The 17,773-nt window shown below is 37.0% G+C and overlaps 6 protein-coding genes and 4 non-coding genes across 10 annotated transcripts; 5 read left to right on the forward strand and 5 right to left on the reverse strand.

Annotated features, from left to right (window-relative positions):
• Window positions 1-608: 608 nt before the first annotated feature.
• Window positions 609-5,190, forward strand: Cbr-nhr-17 (the record flags this gene model as incomplete). The annotated part of the gene is made up of 9 exons (XM_045240100.1): window positions 609-690; window positions 743-843; window positions 901-1,130; window positions 1,179-1,278; window positions 1,964-2,071; window positions 2,107-2,243; window positions 2,292-2,461; window positions 4,648-4,799; window positions 5,074-5,190. The coding sequence occupies 9 exons, from the start codon at window positions 609-611 to the stop codon at window positions 5,188-5,190; spliced, it is 1,197 nt and encodes a 398-aa protein (XP_045091471.1).
• CBG28569 lies at window positions 3,113-3,196 on the reverse strand. Its single transcript is given in 2 exon segments — window positions 3,113-3,149; window positions 3,159-3,196. It is a non-coding gene (tRNA).
• A 509-nt stretch (window positions 5,191-5,699) lies between the features above and the next one.
• On the reverse strand, window positions 5,700-5,729 carry CBG27872 (the record flags this gene model as incomplete). Its single annotated transcript, XM_045240101.1, has 1 exon — window positions 5,700-5,729. The coding sequence occupies one exon, from the start codon at window positions 5,727-5,729 to the stop codon at window positions 5,700-5,702; it is 30 nt and encodes a 9-aa protein (XP_045097870.1).
• A 139-nt stretch (window positions 5,730-5,868) lies between these two features.
• On the forward strand, window positions 5,869-6,355 carry CBG00094 (the record flags this gene model as incomplete). Its single annotated transcript, XM_002645183.1, has 3 exons — window positions 5,869-5,893; window positions 6,052-6,203; window positions 6,281-6,355. The coding sequence occupies 3 exons, from the start codon at window positions 5,869-5,871 to the stop codon at window positions 6,353-6,355; spliced, it is 252 nt and encodes an 83-aa protein (XP_002645229.1).
• A 1,656-nt stretch (window positions 6,356-8,011) lies between these two features.
• Window positions 8,012-8,096, reverse strand: CBG28624. Its single transcript is given in 2 exon segments — window positions 8,012-8,048; window positions 8,058-8,096. It is a non-coding gene (tRNA).
• A 333-nt stretch (window positions 8,097-8,429) lies between these two features.
• On the reverse strand, window positions 8,430-8,514 carry CBG28513. The gene is given in 2 exon segments: window positions 8,430-8,466; window positions 8,476-8,514. It is a non-coding gene (tRNA).
• A 499-nt stretch (window positions 8,515-9,013) lies between these two features.
• CBG29091 lies at window positions 9,014-9,098 on the forward strand. Its single transcript is given in 2 exon segments — window positions 9,014-9,052; window positions 9,062-9,098. It is a non-coding gene (tRNA).
• Window positions 9,099-9,342: 244 nt separating this feature from the next.
• CBG27873 lies at window positions 9,343-10,250 on the reverse strand (the record flags this gene model as incomplete). Its single annotated transcript, XM_045240102.1, has 4 exons — window positions 9,343-9,791; window positions 9,834-9,939; window positions 10,002-10,115; window positions 10,164-10,250. 4 exons carry the CDS (start codon window positions 10,248-10,250, stop codon window positions 9,343-9,345), a joined length of 756 nt encoding a protein of 251 aa, XP_045097871.1.
• Window positions 10,251-11,994: 1,744 nt separating this feature from the next.
• Window positions 11,995-13,531, forward strand: CBG27874 (the record flags this gene model as incomplete). Its single annotated transcript, XM_045240103.1, has 4 exons — window positions 11,995-12,135; window positions 12,182-12,226; window positions 12,284-12,394; window positions 13,391-13,531. 4 exons carry the CDS (start codon window positions 11,995-11,997, stop codon window positions 13,529-13,531), a joined length of 438 nt encoding a protein of 145 aa, XP_045097872.1.
• Window positions 13,532-14,842: 1,311 nt separating this feature from the next.
• CBG27875 lies at window positions 14,843-14,998 on the forward strand (the record flags this gene model as incomplete). Its single annotated transcript, XM_045240104.1, has 1 exon — window positions 14,843-14,998. The coding sequence occupies one exon, from the start codon at window positions 14,843-14,845 to the stop codon at window positions 14,996-14,998; it is 156 nt and encodes a 51-aa protein (XP_045097873.1).
• Between the last annotated feature and the right edge of the window lie 2,775 nt (window positions 14,999-17,773).

Raw genomic sequence — 17,773 nt, forward strand, 5'->3', positions numbered from 1 at the left:
CAAAGTTTCGTTCTGATTGCCTTTCGCCTTTCTTGTTCCTCTCTTCTATGACTCTCTGATTCTCCTTGTCACTCATATAATCAACAACACATTTGGCATGGTCATGCGCAGTCTGCGTATCTATTAGTGAGACACACGTACATACCATACACATACTACGTTTCTAGAACAGTCTGGCTTATTTTCTGAAAGAGCCAGCCTTCTCCTATGATCAACAGGTGATTGTTGTATTATTGAAATTGACTCTAGTTGAGACGTATATAAGATGCGATGCTGAACTTTGGAAGCATAATGTTTGAGCTGCTTCCTCGAATAATCTGAATTGAAATTTAATCCTATTCCATTCTGCCGAGATGCACTAAACTTCAGTGCGCACATAATATGTACGTGATCTGTCCATCTTTTCATCTCTTTAAATATTTTGTCACTTTTCTTTCGTTCAGTTCTACTTTGAAATATTTAATGAGTTTTTATCTATTTCTTACGAAACTGCATTTCACATTTGGTTTGTTTCCTCCGAGACACCGTATTTACATTTCATAATCTTATTGTTTTTGACAGTTTCTTTCATTTGAATTTACAAATTTTTCCAAATAATTTTTTCAGCCATGCTGGCCTTTGAAAGTCCAATCGCAGAATCCAGTTACTCACGTCAGAAAGCAAAAGATCTCGCCAAAAAATTTACACCTGGTATATTTTTAGAATTCAAAAAAATTTCAGCTAAAACTTTGAGATTTTACAGGTGAACTTTGCACTGTTTGTGGTGACGTGGCATCTGGAATTCATTACTCAGTGGCCGCTTGCAACGGGTGCAAAACGTTTTTTCGTAGAGTTGTTTTAGAGGTGAGATTTGATTTGGAAACCAGGGATTTTGTACAGAGCCAAATTAACTATTTGCAGAACCGAACATATTCCTGTAAAAATAATGGCGACTGTATAATCGATAAATCAATGAGGTGTTCTTGTCGACATTGTCGGTATAAAAAGTGTATAATAGCTGGGATGGATCGGGCAGAATTGAGTATGGAAAGGAGGAGGAAACGGAAAAAGTTAAATGGGATAGAAGGATTGGAGGAACGATACGAAACCACCAATCCTTTAATAAACCTGCTGCTACATAAGGAGAAATTGTGAGTTTTTAAAGTTCAAGATAGCTTTTTTGAAACCAAACATTTTAGATATCAGAAACTGTTACACTCTTCTGCAATGACGATACACACTTCGCTGCGAGAAGCTCTGGACATGTCACAAATTGCTTTTAATGACACGAACAACAAAGTGAGTTGGTTTACGGTGTAAATCTTATTGAAGGAGGGCTCAAACCAAAAATTTATATTTTATATAAATGTGTAGGAAAATCTGTAGATCCCCTTGGCAACAAGGACAAGTTCAAAAAAATTTGCAAAACCTCGAAAAATTGATTCAAAGAAAAACGAAGAAGTCTCAGTTCTTGTCCATTTCTGTAGAAACTGAAAGGTTTTAATTATCTTTGGATTTCTTAGAAAACTGAGATTCCTGAGTCACCTTTAGAAGAGTGTGAATAAAAAAACGGAAAGCTTTCAGATTTGGCGCCAATTCGAAAAAAATCAGAACCTTCTAGAATATTCTAGAAATGGACGAGAACTGAGAATTTTTGCTTTCTATTAGAGTCATCAGTTTTTTGACGTCTAATTTTCAGTCGATTTCAGTCTTCTGATTTTTTCTGTTTTCTATTTTTCAGTATCCACTATGTATTTTATATGTGGACCTTTTTTGAATCTCCAAAACTTTCACAGATCCAAAAAATGTTCTAAACAATTAAATCACACTTCAATCTTGAGGCCTCATGAAAGGAAAATTTGAACTTGAAACCCTTTGAAATAAAATTTTTACGAATGGCTATTACGAAAGTTTTTTGAAACAAAGAATAGAATACAAATTCAGTTCTCCATTACAGATATTGTTACAATATTGTCTTTTGCAGTACGACGATCGTATGGACCCCAAATATCCGACCAACTTCTCATATTGGCGAGCCAAAATCCTGACAGTATTAGTGGAATGGGCGAAATCTTTTGAGGCAAGTATCTCAGTAACATTTTTCAAAAGTCTACATTTTCGTTTCAGGTATTCAGTCATCTGCAGCCGGAAGACCAGAAACGGCTGTTCATCCATACTGCATTTTCCAATTTAGTGTTAGCGGAAGCGTTTCATACTCCAGAAAAGTATAATGATCGGATAGTGTTTCCTGATGGTTTATGCGGGTTAGTGACTTTTCTGATTCACAGCGAAACAAGTTTTTTGTGTTCCAGATTTCGAAATGTAGCGCAAACAGTGTCTAGTGATGGCGTTTCTACAAAAACATATGGCCTGACACCAACAGTTGTAGCAGTAATCAATGATGTACTCGTTCCAATTCGGAGGATGCGGCTCACAAAAGTGGAATATGTCTTGCTGCAAGCCATCATCTTTTTTGATCCAGGTTAGTAGAAACATTTAGTTTTCAGATTTTCTAAAACATTCCTAAAACTCATGAACAGAAATCTTTTTGTAAGCATAAATCCAAAAGCACCACTTAAAGCAAGAGTATCGGTTCTCAACTACTGTAAAAACTGTAATATAATGCCATCTGTAATAGAAGATCCCCTCTAATATAACGCCACCCTCAAGAGGTGATTGGAGATAGCATAACAAAGTTTTAATGTTTGATTAACAAAGTAGCAGTGGAATCTAGAAATTTCGCATTATTTCTTCCATTTTGGTTCACTGTTAATCAAGTGAAAAACTAGCTTTTGTTTTTTGGCACAGCTTTTTTTTTTGGCACAGTTTTTTTGGCACAACTTTTCTCCAGGGCTAGGCAAGCCCAGGTCCGCCCCAGTTGGGGTCTAAAAAGGTCTTTTTTTCTTGAATTCATGGTTTAATTAAGACTCGATCTTGAATTTTCGCTCGTTTTTGATTAGCGCGCTTATTTTTTCACCTGCTTAACATGAAAAAAAAATTCTGGGTATTTTACGTGTCTACAAATCTTTCCATCTATTTTTTCTTTGGAAAAATTGGTTTTTTGTTAAATTTGGATTCAGTTAGGATTACGAAAAGCACTAATGGGTCCCTCAAAAAAAAACAAAAAAAGAAATCCGTCGAGCCGGATTCGAACCAGCGACCTAAGGATACCCACTGACTCTACAGTCCTCCGCTCTACCAACTGAGCTATCGACGGCACGAAAGTAGAGAAGGCAGACGGCAGATATATAGAAGCAGGTCGGCAGCCGCGGCGCACTCTCGTTTCTCTCATGTCTCTCTCGGGAAAACCAACATTGTGTGTGGAAGAAACGCTCTATTGCACGAAGTAGCAGATTTTCCACTCCCTCCCGAAAGGGAAAAAGCTGGAGTTCTTCTCTTGCGCTTTCACAGACTACTTCCACAAAATTGAATTATCGAGAGTACGATTGCAGATCCAGTTATTCTGAAATCCCAGGTGGCATGACAAATCCTGCAATTCGGAAAAGAGTAGTTGATTTTGTGTGCGGTTAATTTGATAAAAACCCCACATATTATAACACTTGGTAGCATTACCTAGAAACTATAAGAATATGAGCACAAAATAATGCGAGTAAAAATATGGATGTATGATCTTGAAATTTGTCTATAAGTAGAAAGTTGGAAGTAAAATTTTGACTACTGTATGGATTTTACATAATTTTTCAGTAGATGCTGAAAAAGGAAAAAATATAAAAAACATTAAATTTTAAAAATTAGAAAAAAACAAAATTTTTCATTCTGCGTTGCCGCATGAGATTATGTTAGGTGTCTTCATGTTTCACGAAAATTAAAAAATCAGTCAGAACCAGTTTCCGGCAAAATTCAAAATGTTCAAATTCACAAGAATTTCAAAAGAAATCCGAAATTTTGTAGTAACATCTAATTGCCCGCGGTATGTCCGGGGTATCAGGTTCCTGTGATAAAATAGAAGAAAATCAACAAGAAATGTAACAAAATCGGTTTATTATGAACAAGTTAGAAAGAAACAACAAATAAAACCTTAGAATTTAAGCAAACTCACTTAAAATCCTTAAAAGAGTCTCTAGAACAACTACGAGCCAAATCCAAGCTCGCAATCACTCAAAACTAAATTCAAACTGTGCGCGCGCCGAGCGGGATAGCGGAGTGTCGTTGCGTGGTTAGAGGGAACCTTTAGAAGGAGTTGGAGGGTAGATGCACCTGGCAACTATCTTCAGCAAAATTTTTTAGGAGTTGTGATAAAAATTGTATGTTTTGTATCTCGATTCCTGTAACATACACCAACATTTGTCAACTGGCAAACATAAGTATTGACTGATAGTTTATCAGTTGACACATTTTCAATATCATTCACAGGAATCGAGATAATTGAGCTCAAAGTTCATGGTTTGGGTGGGCTTCTCTTAGAGGAACGGTATTTATGAAATAAGGGAAAACTTGTTTATTCTGTTAGAAATAGCTCTGAAAAGGTGTCTGTAAAAACGGAGAAATCTTGTATTTAATTTTGTCTGAGCTGTAAATATTCATTTCTTATTTTTAATGAAAACGAACAACTTCTACTTGAGAAAGGTACTTCCAGCCAAATTTCCAAAATGCCTGTTTTACTTCTTTCTTTGTGTTTCTTCAGTTCGTAATTTCATTTTTTTTCAGACTGTCTATCATTGACAAAACACGGTTCCCAGCTGATTGCTGCCAAACGGAGGAGACTTTTACACGCCCTTCAAGATTGGCTTCAACAACAAAACAAGCATGAAGCCGCAGGAAGATTCGCCGAAATCCTGCTCAGAATATGTAATGTACAGGTGAGTATTCTTCCGGTGTCTTTTATTATTATTTTCGTGAAAAAACTTTGGAATTGGGAACAATATCATGTGGACGTGTCAAAACAAAAACCATCCCACTTGCGTAGCTCATTTAAAATTATCGCCCACTGTGGTATTTTTTTTTTGATATATCGTTGTCCACGCCAATATAATTTGATGGTTCACTGGTTTTGAACACCCACTACATCTTTGAAAAAAAATATCAAAGCAAATCCTGTATCAAAAAACATGATCCAAATATAAACAATTTCAGAAAGTTGCTGCCTTCAAGCGAGAAACGTTATGTACCATCGAAACCTTTGAGTTGATGCAGCCTCATCCGTTTACAATGGAGATTTCGAAGAGTTATCCGGATTTTTCCTATTTCTAGAATATCCTAGTTGTTTCATTTTTTGCATATAGAGACTTTTAGAAATTCCTTTATTGAATATATGTATAGCATAAAATGTATAGCATAAAATGTATAGCCATCCACAAACTACCTCATGGAATTTAAATTAATCACTGTCATCATTTCGAATTTCCACCCGATTCGATTTTCTAATGCCTGGAAAATACTCTTTTCTTCCCCAGTTTTCCTTTCATTCTGTTCCTTATATCACGTTAAAAACGGGTTTTTATGTTTGAAAAAAAAAGAAGTTTTCTTTCACTCTGAAAATCCTTTAATACTGTTTTTGTTGTAATTCCATACCTTGTCTTGTCTAGATCTCTCATAGTTTATCTGTCAGTTGCCAACATTCATTTTATTCTTATTTCTAGTTTTTTTTTTCCTTTTTCCAGTGGTGTCAAAAGCCTAAAAGCCTTGTGATAAGTGACACAATTGAATGAAAAGTTTCCTACGCCAACCAAACTTTTTCTTCTCCAGGTGTGTAATTCAATTCACAGGACGGCTCTACTACGGTAGTACATGACGTGTCGAGCTGAAATTGTATTATTGTTACGTTTGGGGCTAGAAATGGGGCGGAGTCTAGTGAGCCCAGCCCCCACACACCTTTCATAAGAGCCTTTGAAAGAAGCTAGAAGTCATTCGACATTTGAGCTGCCAGCTATGATGAATCGACAATTCCTTCTTGGTGAGTTCCTATTCCCTATCCAAGTTTTAGTTTTTTCTAACTTAGTATGGAAAAGTAATAGACAAAAAAAGATATATCGATACTGCTAACAAAAAAAAGATTCGGTTCAGATAGTCTTAGAACACTTCAAAATTAGTTTCAAATTTTTACTTTTTCAGTCTTCGTCGCAATCTGCGTGCTCTCCCAAAATGCATCGGCTCTGCGTGGTGCCCTTTTCCGTTCTGGACGTAGCCTCCTTCACCGTCAAAACCTTAATCAGGAGGCAGTCGCCCATCAGACTCATCTGATCCAATCCGAGAAGCGCTCTCCGGTAAGATCAGTATCATAGCTGTGATATTTCAGGCGCATAGAATTTCTAGTTTCTAGATTATGAGTTAACTCTTACAGATCGTGGAGCTCTACCCTGTCGTTGACTCCGGCAATGTTGAACCAGAAGCCTTCCCGTCCTACTTCCGATTCTGATGATGTCCCACCGGAGTTGTCGCCGAAATAGCCGACATAGTGAAGCAATAATTTATATGATAACCCTGTCTCTCTCTTTTCGTCTAAAGTTTACGATTTCTCTCTTGTGTACCATCGATGCATAAAGAATAAACGGTTGTGAAGTGTGTTAACTCATATGTTTCAGTTTTCGCAACCGCAGATCTAATATAATTCCAGGAAAATGCGGTTATAGAATATTTAAATTAGTGAAGACCAACTCTCATGAGTTTACGACTTTTGCAACACTTTTGCACGCAAACAACTTTTTGCTGATAGTACATAATCACGTAATACTAAAAAGAATGTAGTTTGGCAAAAACCATGCCTTGAAAAGAACTGCAATTAAACTACACTCAAAATAGAAAACCATTTCTAGTCAAATATTTGCTGACAATTTGATATCATTGTCACAAATACTATCTCAAATCATTTATCAAAAACTCAACAAAAATATCTTCTCAATTTCTCTCTAATAGAGTAATTTATTTATTTATTTATTTTATTTCAACGAAGGGGAGAAAACCACTAACACGTGAAATGTCTATGAAACTAGGAGATATAACAGGGACATAAATTTGTAGTAATTTGGAGATGAAGGATAAACCGAGTTAGTAATTAGTTGAATTCAAGACAAGAAAATGTTTTAGATCACAGGATAATAGTCGATTTTTGAAAGCCGCTGACGAGGGCTTCACCGGAAACACTTTGCCGGGTAAAGAGTTCCAACATCTGATTACTCTATTAGAGAGAAATTGAGAAGATATTTTTGTTGAGTTTTTGATACGTGATTTGAGATAGTATTTGTGACGTCGCAATGATCCAGCATGATTAAATATTTTGAAAATTGGAACCTCCATGATAATTTCTTTGGAAACAATAATTTTATACGTGTAGACCAAATCATTATAGAGTCTGCGATACTCCAAGGAACTTAGCTGACATTCTTCCAGTGCTTCAAAGTATGAAGTGTATGTCATCCTGAATTTTTGGAAAATTCTGAAAACAAATGACTTTTGCACCGATTCCAATTTTATAATATGATCTTTTAGGATTGGAGAAGTGACTATCGTTCCATATTCAAGTAAAGGGCGTATGTAAATTGTATAGCATTTTATAAAAACACTCCACGATGCGTTTTTTTGAATGGAAAAGAACATGTTGATCCTCTGATGTAATTTCAATCAGATGTTGGAACTCTTTACCCGCCAAAGTGTTTCCGGTGAAGCCCTCGTCAGCGGCTTTCAAAAATCGATTATTATCCTGTGATCTAAAACATTTTCTTGTCTTGAATTCAACTAATTACTAACTCGGTTTATCCTTCATCTCCAAATTACTACAAATGTATGTCCCTGTTATATCTCCTAGTTTCATAGACATTTCACGTGTTAGTGGTTTTCTCCCCTTCGTTGAAATAAATAAATAAATGAATAAATTTATTTTCCCAATTAAAAAAAAAAAAAACTGCATCTCACAAAATACAATTGGAGAACTTTTTAGTTTTTCCAACTGATCTGAAAAAAATTTATCCGGATCAAAACCATGTACCAAAAAACAAGTTTTTCGAACATTATTTGTTTTTCATTGATTTCTGACAAATAAGATGTTTCATGGAAACAAAAAAAAAAAAAAAAAATTTGCCCCATGCCAGGCTCGAACTGGCGACCTTGGCATTCCCTATAAACTATAAGTACCACGCGCTAACCGACTGCGCCAATGGGGCACATCCATCTGTTTATGAATATTCATATACGATGTGACGGTGAATGGACCCCTGGGAAAAAACCATCGAGAGAGAATCGTTTGTTTAATGAACGGGTGTCTCTTTATGTAAATCAATAAAGAATACGTAATCCATTAGGACTTCATAAGTGAATAATCTTTTTGAGCTGTATTCGGTATCTGAGTTTCAATTGAAAAAATATAAACAGTTTCCATTTTGACTTTGAAAAAACAAGAACTGTACTAAGTAGACATCAAAGATTGTTCCGTTTCTTGGAAAAAAGGTTGGGATATTATATTCATCAAGAAAGCAGAAAAAAAAACCAAAAAAATTTGCCCCATGCCAGGCTCGAACTGGCGACCTTGGCATACCCTATAAACTATAAGTACCATGCGCTAACCGACTGCGCCAATGGGGCACATCCACAAGTTTACGAATATTCATAAACGATGTGACGGTGATTGGACCTCCTAGGAAAAAGCATCGAGAGAGAGAGAGAATGCTGCGTTCAATAAAAGAGTGTCGCTTTATGTAAGTCAATCAAAAATACGAATTTCTGTCTCACATTCAGTTCACAAGAAAATTGGTTGTTTTTTCTGAACCATACTCAGTATCACAGTTTTGGATAGGAAAATAGAAAAAAAATCGATTTTTATTTAAGAAAAAACAAGAGCTATTCTTAGTAGATACCAAGAATTCTTTCATTAAAAAAGAAGAAACAAGGTTTAGATATTATTATACTTATCAAGAAAAATACCATGTTTCTGTGCCTAGGTAGAACTGACGAACTTGCATTTTTGTTGATATTCATGCTTACATTGAAAGACACGTTGATTGAAGTGACTATTCTATGCATTTTTCCCATGGGGTCCATCCACCGTCACATCATATATGAATATTCATAAACTGGCGAATATGCCCCATTGGCGCAGTCGGTTAGCGCGTGGTACTTATAGTCTATAGGTTATGCCAAGGTCGCCAGTTCGAGCCTGGCATGGGGCAAAATTTTTGAAGTTTTTTGACAGTATTAAAATGTTATTTTTTATCTGAAATGGATTTGTGTCGATCAATGAGGAACATATGAAGTCGCCATAACTAATTTCCAAAATTAGGGTTCAGGAAGATCGTGTGACACCCGGCGAAAGTGATAAAACCAGCGCGAACCTGAGCAATACAACTTCAATTTAGTTCAAATTTGCATTTTTATTCGAAGAACTGTGAGAAAACATATTACAGCATAGTATTATTACTTTCTAGGCATATTAAAAAAGACAATCTTCCGGAGTTTCCTGTACATGATTTCAGCAGAAATGACGAAAATGGTCAAATCGTGAAGCCACTCGCTGTTCTTATGGTCTGCATCACGTCCTCCGTATTTTTTGTGAGCCTCGCAAACTTCTTTGAGCAGAAAAATTTCCGTCGCGTGTAGTCGATGAATGATATTTTCCAGAATATCATTCTTTAGCGTTTCATTTTCCTCTTTGAGACATCTATTAACAATAACGGATAACTCATAGTAGTCGCGGACCACACGACGGTAATCAAACCGTTTGACGTCGGAACTGCATATGTCAAAACCAAATCTCTTTTCCAATTTTTCGATCCAAACTTTGATGTGGTGCTCGCGCATTTCGCCATAATTCAATGTCACCGGTCCCCATGATTCATGCCGTGTAAATGTTGATCCATAATCTTCTGAAAAAACTCAATTAAGGGCAATCCGTTTCCGATTGTCACCTGGGCGGATTCTGAATTTGCACAGGGCATGCACAACTGGATATCTTTCCACTTTCTCCTCTTTCTTCCCTATAGATTCCCACCAGTGGATACCAACAGCTCTGGGCTGAAAACTTTGTAATGTCCAGAATATGTCGGGATTTCGCTAGTAGATGGTTCCTGGCTTACTGTGTACTTCAGATTGATATCGAAATATGTTGCCAAGTTGACATTCTCAAACTCTTCAGTGTTCACTTTTTCCTTTTTGTAGTGCGAGAGGAAGACTTGTTCGATATAATGCATCTGGAAAAAAGACACATACATTCGAAATCTTTTCAATTTATTTTTTACCATATCTTCTTTATGTTCCAGTTTTTCCATCATTTTCCGAAAAGCCTTCTCAACTGGTTTCACCCAAACAGGACGAGAAAGTGCCATTATTGATTTATACAAACCAGTGTTATTTGATAATATGTAGTATACAGTACCGGACTATAAAATATACAAAAACGTATTTTTCAGCTGATTTTTGGCCATTTTGACTACTTTTCAGAGCCTGGAGTTCTGCTGACAAGTTTTCGACCACATTGAAAACTTTGGAGGGTGTAAAACAGATTTAGATTAAAAACTTTGCATTCCCAAATTTTTTGGAAAATTCCTAGTTTTCAAGCTTAATGCCGGCTCTCAAAAGTTACTTTTTTTCACGTTTCAGTACAAAGACGATCCAAAAAAAGATGTTTTTCAGAAATCGGCCAATAGCTGAAAGTAGGAAATTTGAGAAAATTTTGGTAAATGCAAAGCTTTAATCTAGGTCGTTATCTATCCTCCGAAGTTTTCAAAGTGATTGGAAATTTGACAGACGAGCTCCAGACTACTGAAAGTGCTCAAAATTGCTGAAAATCAACTGAAAAACACGTTTTTGTGTAGCTCATTAACGGGTACTGTAAATCGAATGTTTGAGAAAAAACTGAAAAGAGTTGAATAGTTGAGTTTTTCTCGATTTGATTAAATTCAGGCGGCTGAGAACAGTTATTCTTCGAATTTGAACGAATTAGTAGCCTCATACTTCTGAAAATCTCTCGAGGTATCTGTTTAACTATTTCTGTCTTTTATTGGGATTCTTTTTTACCGTTTCTCATGTTACTAATCATCTTTGTACTTGAATTAGGATTTTATAATTATTTTTTTCAAACCAGTTAGTAAACAGCCTGTCCGTCTGTTCGAGAAACTTTTCTGTTCAAGATCCGTGCTGCGAGCAGCTGGACTTATAGATGAATCGAAAGACAACTTCCATCAGATAACATCTCTGGATACATTTTTGTAGCAAGTGTTCTATGATCTCGGCAAACTCGAATGCGCGCTTCCATACTACATACTAGATCAAAGCAAGGACAAGGTTGCACCATCTGTTGCTACGCGCGCGTATTATGTTTTGATTCCAGACGCGCACTGATCTAGATCAAAAGGTTACAATAATTTACGATCTCTAAAGTCCAAAGATCAAGTTTCCCGAAAACATAATTGCAGTATCCATTAGCGCGATCAGATAAGACAAAAGTTCAGCTTATGTAAATATTGCTAACTTCTCATTCTGCACGTCTCGTGACACCTCCTTCTTCCCTACGAAACTCAAAAACAAGGAAAGTTGTTTGCTACTTTTTATTTCTGCTTCCGAATACAGTTGACTATCTGTGCTATATCGATTCTGCTTCTGCGGTATGAGCGGATTGAATGTGTGGGAAAAATCAAAATATTAGCATGAGATTAAAGGGCAGATAGGAGCTTATCGGCATGGGACACCGGAAAAAATTAAAATAAAAAGATTACCATTAAAATGAAGTAGGAATGGATTAAAAACAATTAGAAAAGAAGAGCCACTTCTCGCATGAGGAAAAACTTTTTTATGTTTTCTATGATTTTGGGGATATTATTGATGAAAATTTTTAAAAATCATGAGTTATTAATCATGAGTTATTAATAAAAGTTCATTAACTATTTTATAATTAAGTACTACCCATGTTTGTAACGCGCCGGGATATGCGAAACTTGAAAATTCAGCTTAAATTTCGAATGTTTTTGAATGATCTAGGGTAAATTTGAGCAAACTGCACCGGTCCGAAAGCCGAAAAGAATCAAAAATAGCACTTTATAAAGTTTTCAGATCCATTCAAAGAAACGGAGAATGCCCGAATATCTTTACAAGGGGCTCACTCCTTGTGACCAATTCGACATCAAAAAAGAATACAACGAGATCCACAAAGATCTCCGTGATGGATGCGGAATCGGAAATCACGGAGACACTGTGATAAGCTTCAAGTGGGCTGTGAGTTTAACAAATACATAAATTTCGCGTGATTCGGAATTTTCAGAAAACCACTGTCCAGCTTCTTTGCCGCACAAGACAGTGGCTTCTTGTAAGTGATATCATACTGTAAGGACAAGACTAATAATCGAATAATCGCTGATTTCAGAACAATCCGATTGTCACTAGCGAGAACGAGCGCGCGACTAGAGATATTCGCCGCAACAACAAGGATCGTTTGGAGTACATCGTCCGCATGGCTAGCAACCCATATGATCAGGTGAGGAATGGGAAAGCTTTAGATTTTGGAGATTCCCACGTAACCTTTCCTTAGCTAGTGGGATTATTAGGCCAAATTTTCAACCGTATGCGGAATGAACGTTTGCAGTGTTTGTTGCAAAGTTTAAAGTTTTTTCAACATTTAGGTAACTCGGAAATTTTGCATACACAGAAAAACAATGGTTCATCAGATTCGGAGTTTGTGAAAATCCATAATTTTTGTAGGATTTAAAAGAAAATGACTGTAAAGATTTACCTACTCACTTCAAACGTATTAATTTTTTGTGATGCGCTTTTCAAAATATGAAAATTTTCGTTCTAAAGTATTTTCCAAGTTATAATTTTCCATTCTAACAATTTCATGAATTTTTGAGATTTTTAGTACTTTTTCGAAAACAATTCCACACAATTTGAAATCGTTAAACTTTTTACAAATTTGAGATCTGAATCCTTGCACTTTGAGCTCAATTATCTCGGTTTCTCCAAGAATATCAAAAAGTCGTCAACAGTTAAAATGTTTGTAATTTCAAAAAAAACTTTTTATCTGCTGTCAAAATTTTCGCGTCTTGAGAAAAAACCGAGAGAAATGAGCTCAAAGGGCACGTATAGGCTGTGCACCTATTAGAGCAACTTCGGTAAGTTTTGGAATTAAGGTTGAAACCTTAAAAATAATATTTATAAAAAAGAAAAAAAACATATTTGTAAACCTGATTCTGAAAAGTCTCGAGTAAAGTTTGAATCGTGGATACCAGGTGAGGGCGTGATTCTGACCCGAAATTTGGAGTTGGATCTGGTAGAAAACACATGACTTTACTCCATATAAGTACAAAATGAAAAGTACAATGAGTCATTTTCATGCATATTTGTATTTTGAAGAGGCTTCATCACTGATCGAAGATTTATAGAAAATTAGATTATTGTAAGACGGGCTTTCAAAGGGAGTTCGGTAAAAATCCATTATATGAAATAATTTCTCAAAAAGTTGGTTTTTTTCCAGAAAGAGTACGAAAAGTGTATGCAACTTCTGCACAGCTGTCTTGCGGAGGAGCTCATTGCCATGCACCATCTGGATATGGCGTTCCAGCTCAACGTTGAGAGTAGCAACAGTGTCGAAGTCGCCACTTCTTCTCGTCTTTGAGCCTATGTTATTCTGTACATCTGTACAATAAGATCTTTACTTATTTTGTGCAACTTCTCAATATCGAATCTCATACTTTTTCAATTTTTCTTGTTTTTTATGAATTTTTGTCTTGTTATGACTTTTCCCCTTGGTTGTTGTACATACTTCTACCTCCCCCTTCAATTGGAAACTGTTTTTTTTGTTGATATTTATTCCTGTTCTTGTTACCAACATTCACTGCCCCCCTCCCCTTGTTTTTGTTGCGAGCAGTTGTGCTTTTTTCCATAATATGTTCATGGATACAGTTGAAAATGTTTTCATTTGTTCAATTTTACCTGAATACATTTTCTTTTTTTTTAAAGCTTTGTGTAAGTAGTGAAAAGGTATTGTAAATACTATAACAAAATTTCTTCTGAACGTCTACTTCGAGACGATTCGTCTCGGTCATACTTGAAAATTCTATTAGGCTATGATAGCTTGATTTCTGTGAATGGCAATTATGGCTACTGCCGCTTCTTTTCCATTAACTTTTTTCTGTCATACCGTACTTCCTCTATTAGAAGCCTAACCAAACCGCCAACTTGAAACACAAACATCTCGAATTCTGTCCAAGATCTCGGGAATCTGTCAACTGATAAGATGTCAGTATGAAAATTTTCAGTCCAAATATGAATATTGAGCTGAAAATTTCATCACTTCTAGCCATATTCTTGATAAAGAAACATTTGAAAAATAGTTGTATCTCTGAAAAACATCGAATCTCATTACTCGTACAATGGATAGAAACAAAGCAGGTATTTATGTTATTTAACGCTCTCAACAACTTCCCGAACTTTTCAAAAAATTGTGCTTCTCTGGATTGATTTCTTCCCACTTCATTATTGTCTTCTTTTTTTTCTTCTCTTTTTATCCTCACGTCTTCAAAAATTTTCTCATTCTCTTTGCCACTTCCGCACCCTATTTGTTTGAAACCACGCCACCCGTCCGCCGGCGACTACTCCAGTAGGCGCCGAGAAACATCCATAGAAAAACAGAAGGCCCTCGGCAAAAGCTACAACCACTACTACCCCCTGTGCAATATTCCGGAATTTTAGAGAAGAAAGAAAAAGCGACTCGTCAGCAGAACGGGCGGTGCCGTGCGGTGTCGTTGGCGTTCGTGCGACGCGGAGTCAAGCGCTTGCCCGGCGCCTCGTTCCCTCTCTTTTTAGAATCTCCGTGAAGACGAGAGAGCACTGGAGACAAAGAGACGTAGCCGCCATTTCACCTCCCACAAGGACAACAAGAGGTGAAAACGAACACACGAACAGTTGAAAAAAGGAAAAGAGGGAAATGGAGAAAATAAAAAGTGGTGACCTAGTGACCATTCCCCTCTCATTTCACTTTCACTCACAAACCTCGAAAATGGAAAACAGAGATAGTGAAGAGGAATACAAAAATTTGATCAGAAGGAACGAAAATTCAAACCTGGAATCATTCGAGATATAGAGATATTCGAGTTCGATATGAAGTCATACCTAAAAATTTAAAATACTGATATTAGTTCTAAAACTGCCTTCTGTTTCTGAAATTCGGCAAATAATTTACAAAAGAAGAAAATGGTGTTCAGCACAAATTTGAGAATCTATAATATTTTATTATTCCTTCAATTGAAAAGTTCAAATCTACTAATAATCTGAAAATCTCGATGCTTTCCAGACAGTTTTTTCAATACATTTTTTGAAATTTCAGTTATTTCCAGTGTTTACTGACCATTGAGCAACTTTACATAAACTGACTTTGATCCAGAATATTCCCGAAATAAAAAACGTCATGATGGAAGATCCAAAAAAATTGTATAGTTGAGAAGAGTTAGAGGGAAGTGATCTTCTTATCTGCGGATTTAGAGATTTGTAGTCAACCAAAAACTTATCTATATATGAGTACTTAGTGATATAGTAGTTGAGCTATATCAAAGTACTTCGAGGCTGCACCACAACCACTTTTCCTATTCTTTAATAATCCAATTGTATATATTATATTGCTTTGAAAGCTATTCTGATTTGGATCAAATTTCAGATCTTTGTTATTCGGAAGAAATTTTTCTAGATCAACTTCTCCCCAATCCTTCCTATTTTTATCTTAACTCTGTTTTCTTCTCAATTTTTCCAGCTCTCATTATTGCACTTCTATCCGTTATTACAAAATGTTGCTAACTGCCCAACACACGTACATACACAACGCATCTACTCGCTTATCTCGTCACAACGCTACTTGCCCTTCTCTTCTTTTTTGCCTCCCAGAATGCACTTTTAGTCCCAGCCATTCCCTCCGTCCTCTTCTCGTTCCGCGTTCTCTCGCTCCTTTCTTGGCGCCGAGCAGGGGAGCCAGCGCCGGCTTTACGCGTGGTGCCGGCACGGAGTGATACTGAAACACGGGCGCTGCTTGAAATGTGCGGTGTGCTCCGGAGAGAGAAGGGGCGGCGTTGTTGTTGTCGCCGTCGTTTTTCTCTCTCGAGGCGAAACAACATCTAAAAGTGCACGGCGCCAACGAGCGGGGCAACATGAAGATAGCGCGCCGGGCGCAGAGAAACGAGAAGAACGGGTTCGATGAAATGCCAAAAGTGCAAGTGAACTTGTGTGCGGAGGATGAAGAAATGTTGCGGACGCACATATACGCTGGGGCGGTGCCAGTCCGCGTGCCCCCTCCGCGCCTGGGGGTCACAAACCGAACGTCCTGAAAGATGAGGCAGGAACACGAGACGCAGAGACTCGAGGCGCTCACCCCCAGGCCCTGGCGTCCAATTTTTTAGAGAGAAGGAGGAGCGTTCAGTGTCTAGAAGTTTCCCCCAGACTTCGGGGCCTGTTGTAGGAGAATGACCATCACTGTCCTGGGGTAGGGGTAGGGTACACTTGTTTGTTTGGGGGTAGCCGTGCTCCGTTCGTTTTTTTAGTATTTCTGTTCCCCGTTAGGTCAGTTCGTTCGTTTGATTAACCGAACGGTATGCTGGTCAGATATAGACTTGATGCAAAAGATCGTGATTACCTTTTCGGTTTTCTTCCTGCTTCCTCTAAGCTTACTGAGATTATATTCTACTGAGCATTCAGGAGCCATCTTTTCATTAGTGTCTAAAGATTATTAGGTACCGGATCATGACTAATATGTAACACTGTTATATTGATAGCTCCTCAAAAAATATCTGATTTAAGCTCGAAATAATTATTTTCTTCTGTCCAATGTGGGCCTTTCAAACTAATAGCCTTTCAAACCATGATGCGAAACGGTAAGAATTTCAGCAAGATCAAAAAACATGTCTACCTGGAAGTTCTGGACCGACTATAAACCAGCGAACAACTCAAAACTAGGTACATATTATGGTCTACATTGCCTACCGTGAAGCCTGTCCCAGAGCCCAGGCACAGTCCAATTTTAGCTCAATTATCTTAATTTCCATACGAGATATGAAAAATGTTCCAACTGACAGAACACTTCTAATGTTATGATAAACAATTTACCAGTTTACCACTTTTTCATATATCTGACAGTATCCAAGAAAAATCGGCTCAAAATTAGTGGATCCTTTTAGTTTTACGGCATATCTAAATGCCGATTTTCATACCTGAAGCCGTGAAACAGTCGGACCAGTTGAATCGACGCAGGATGTCACCTGTTTCTCAGTTTCTATTTCAAATCGCGAAATTGGACTACTGTCTAATTTTGAATTAGCCTGTGGTTTTCATCGAGTGCCACACAATGCTATTAGATTTTCGCTGAACATAGATGTTTAAACCAGGTTATGAGCCGGCATTCTACCGGTCCGGTTAACGAGAATGAAAAAATATCCCTAAACTTGATGTATTTCTGATTTAGTTTTTCTGCAGTTGTTTGATAAGAGATATCCTATCCTAGGATTTCAGAAATCAGGTGTTCGTTTAAGTATTTTAAATTGGAAAAAAATATGAGAAAACTGATGTTCCTGTTTATGAACCCCTTCCTAAACGATTTACCGTAAAACCTCTAATAGAACGACACCCGGATCGTCCACTTTGAGCCTATATATCTCACTTCTTTTGAAAGATATCCAAAAGTGGTTAACTAGTAAAATGTTTATCAGGATATCAGCAACATTTTACTAGTTAGCCACTTTTTGATATCTTTCACAAAAAGTGAGATATATAGGCTCAAAGTGGACGATCCGGGCGTCGTTCTATTAGAGGTTTTACGGTAAATCGTTTAGGAAGGGGTTCATAAACAGGAACATCAGTTTTCTCATATTTTTTTCCA

This window comes from Caenorhabditis briggsae, assembly GCF_000004555.2.
Source record: "Caenorhabditis briggsae complete genome, chrX, whole genome shotgun sequence".
NCBI classification, from domain to species: domain Eukaryota; kingdom Metazoa; phylum Nematoda; class Chromadorea; order Rhabditida; family Rhabditidae; genus Caenorhabditis; species Caenorhabditis briggsae.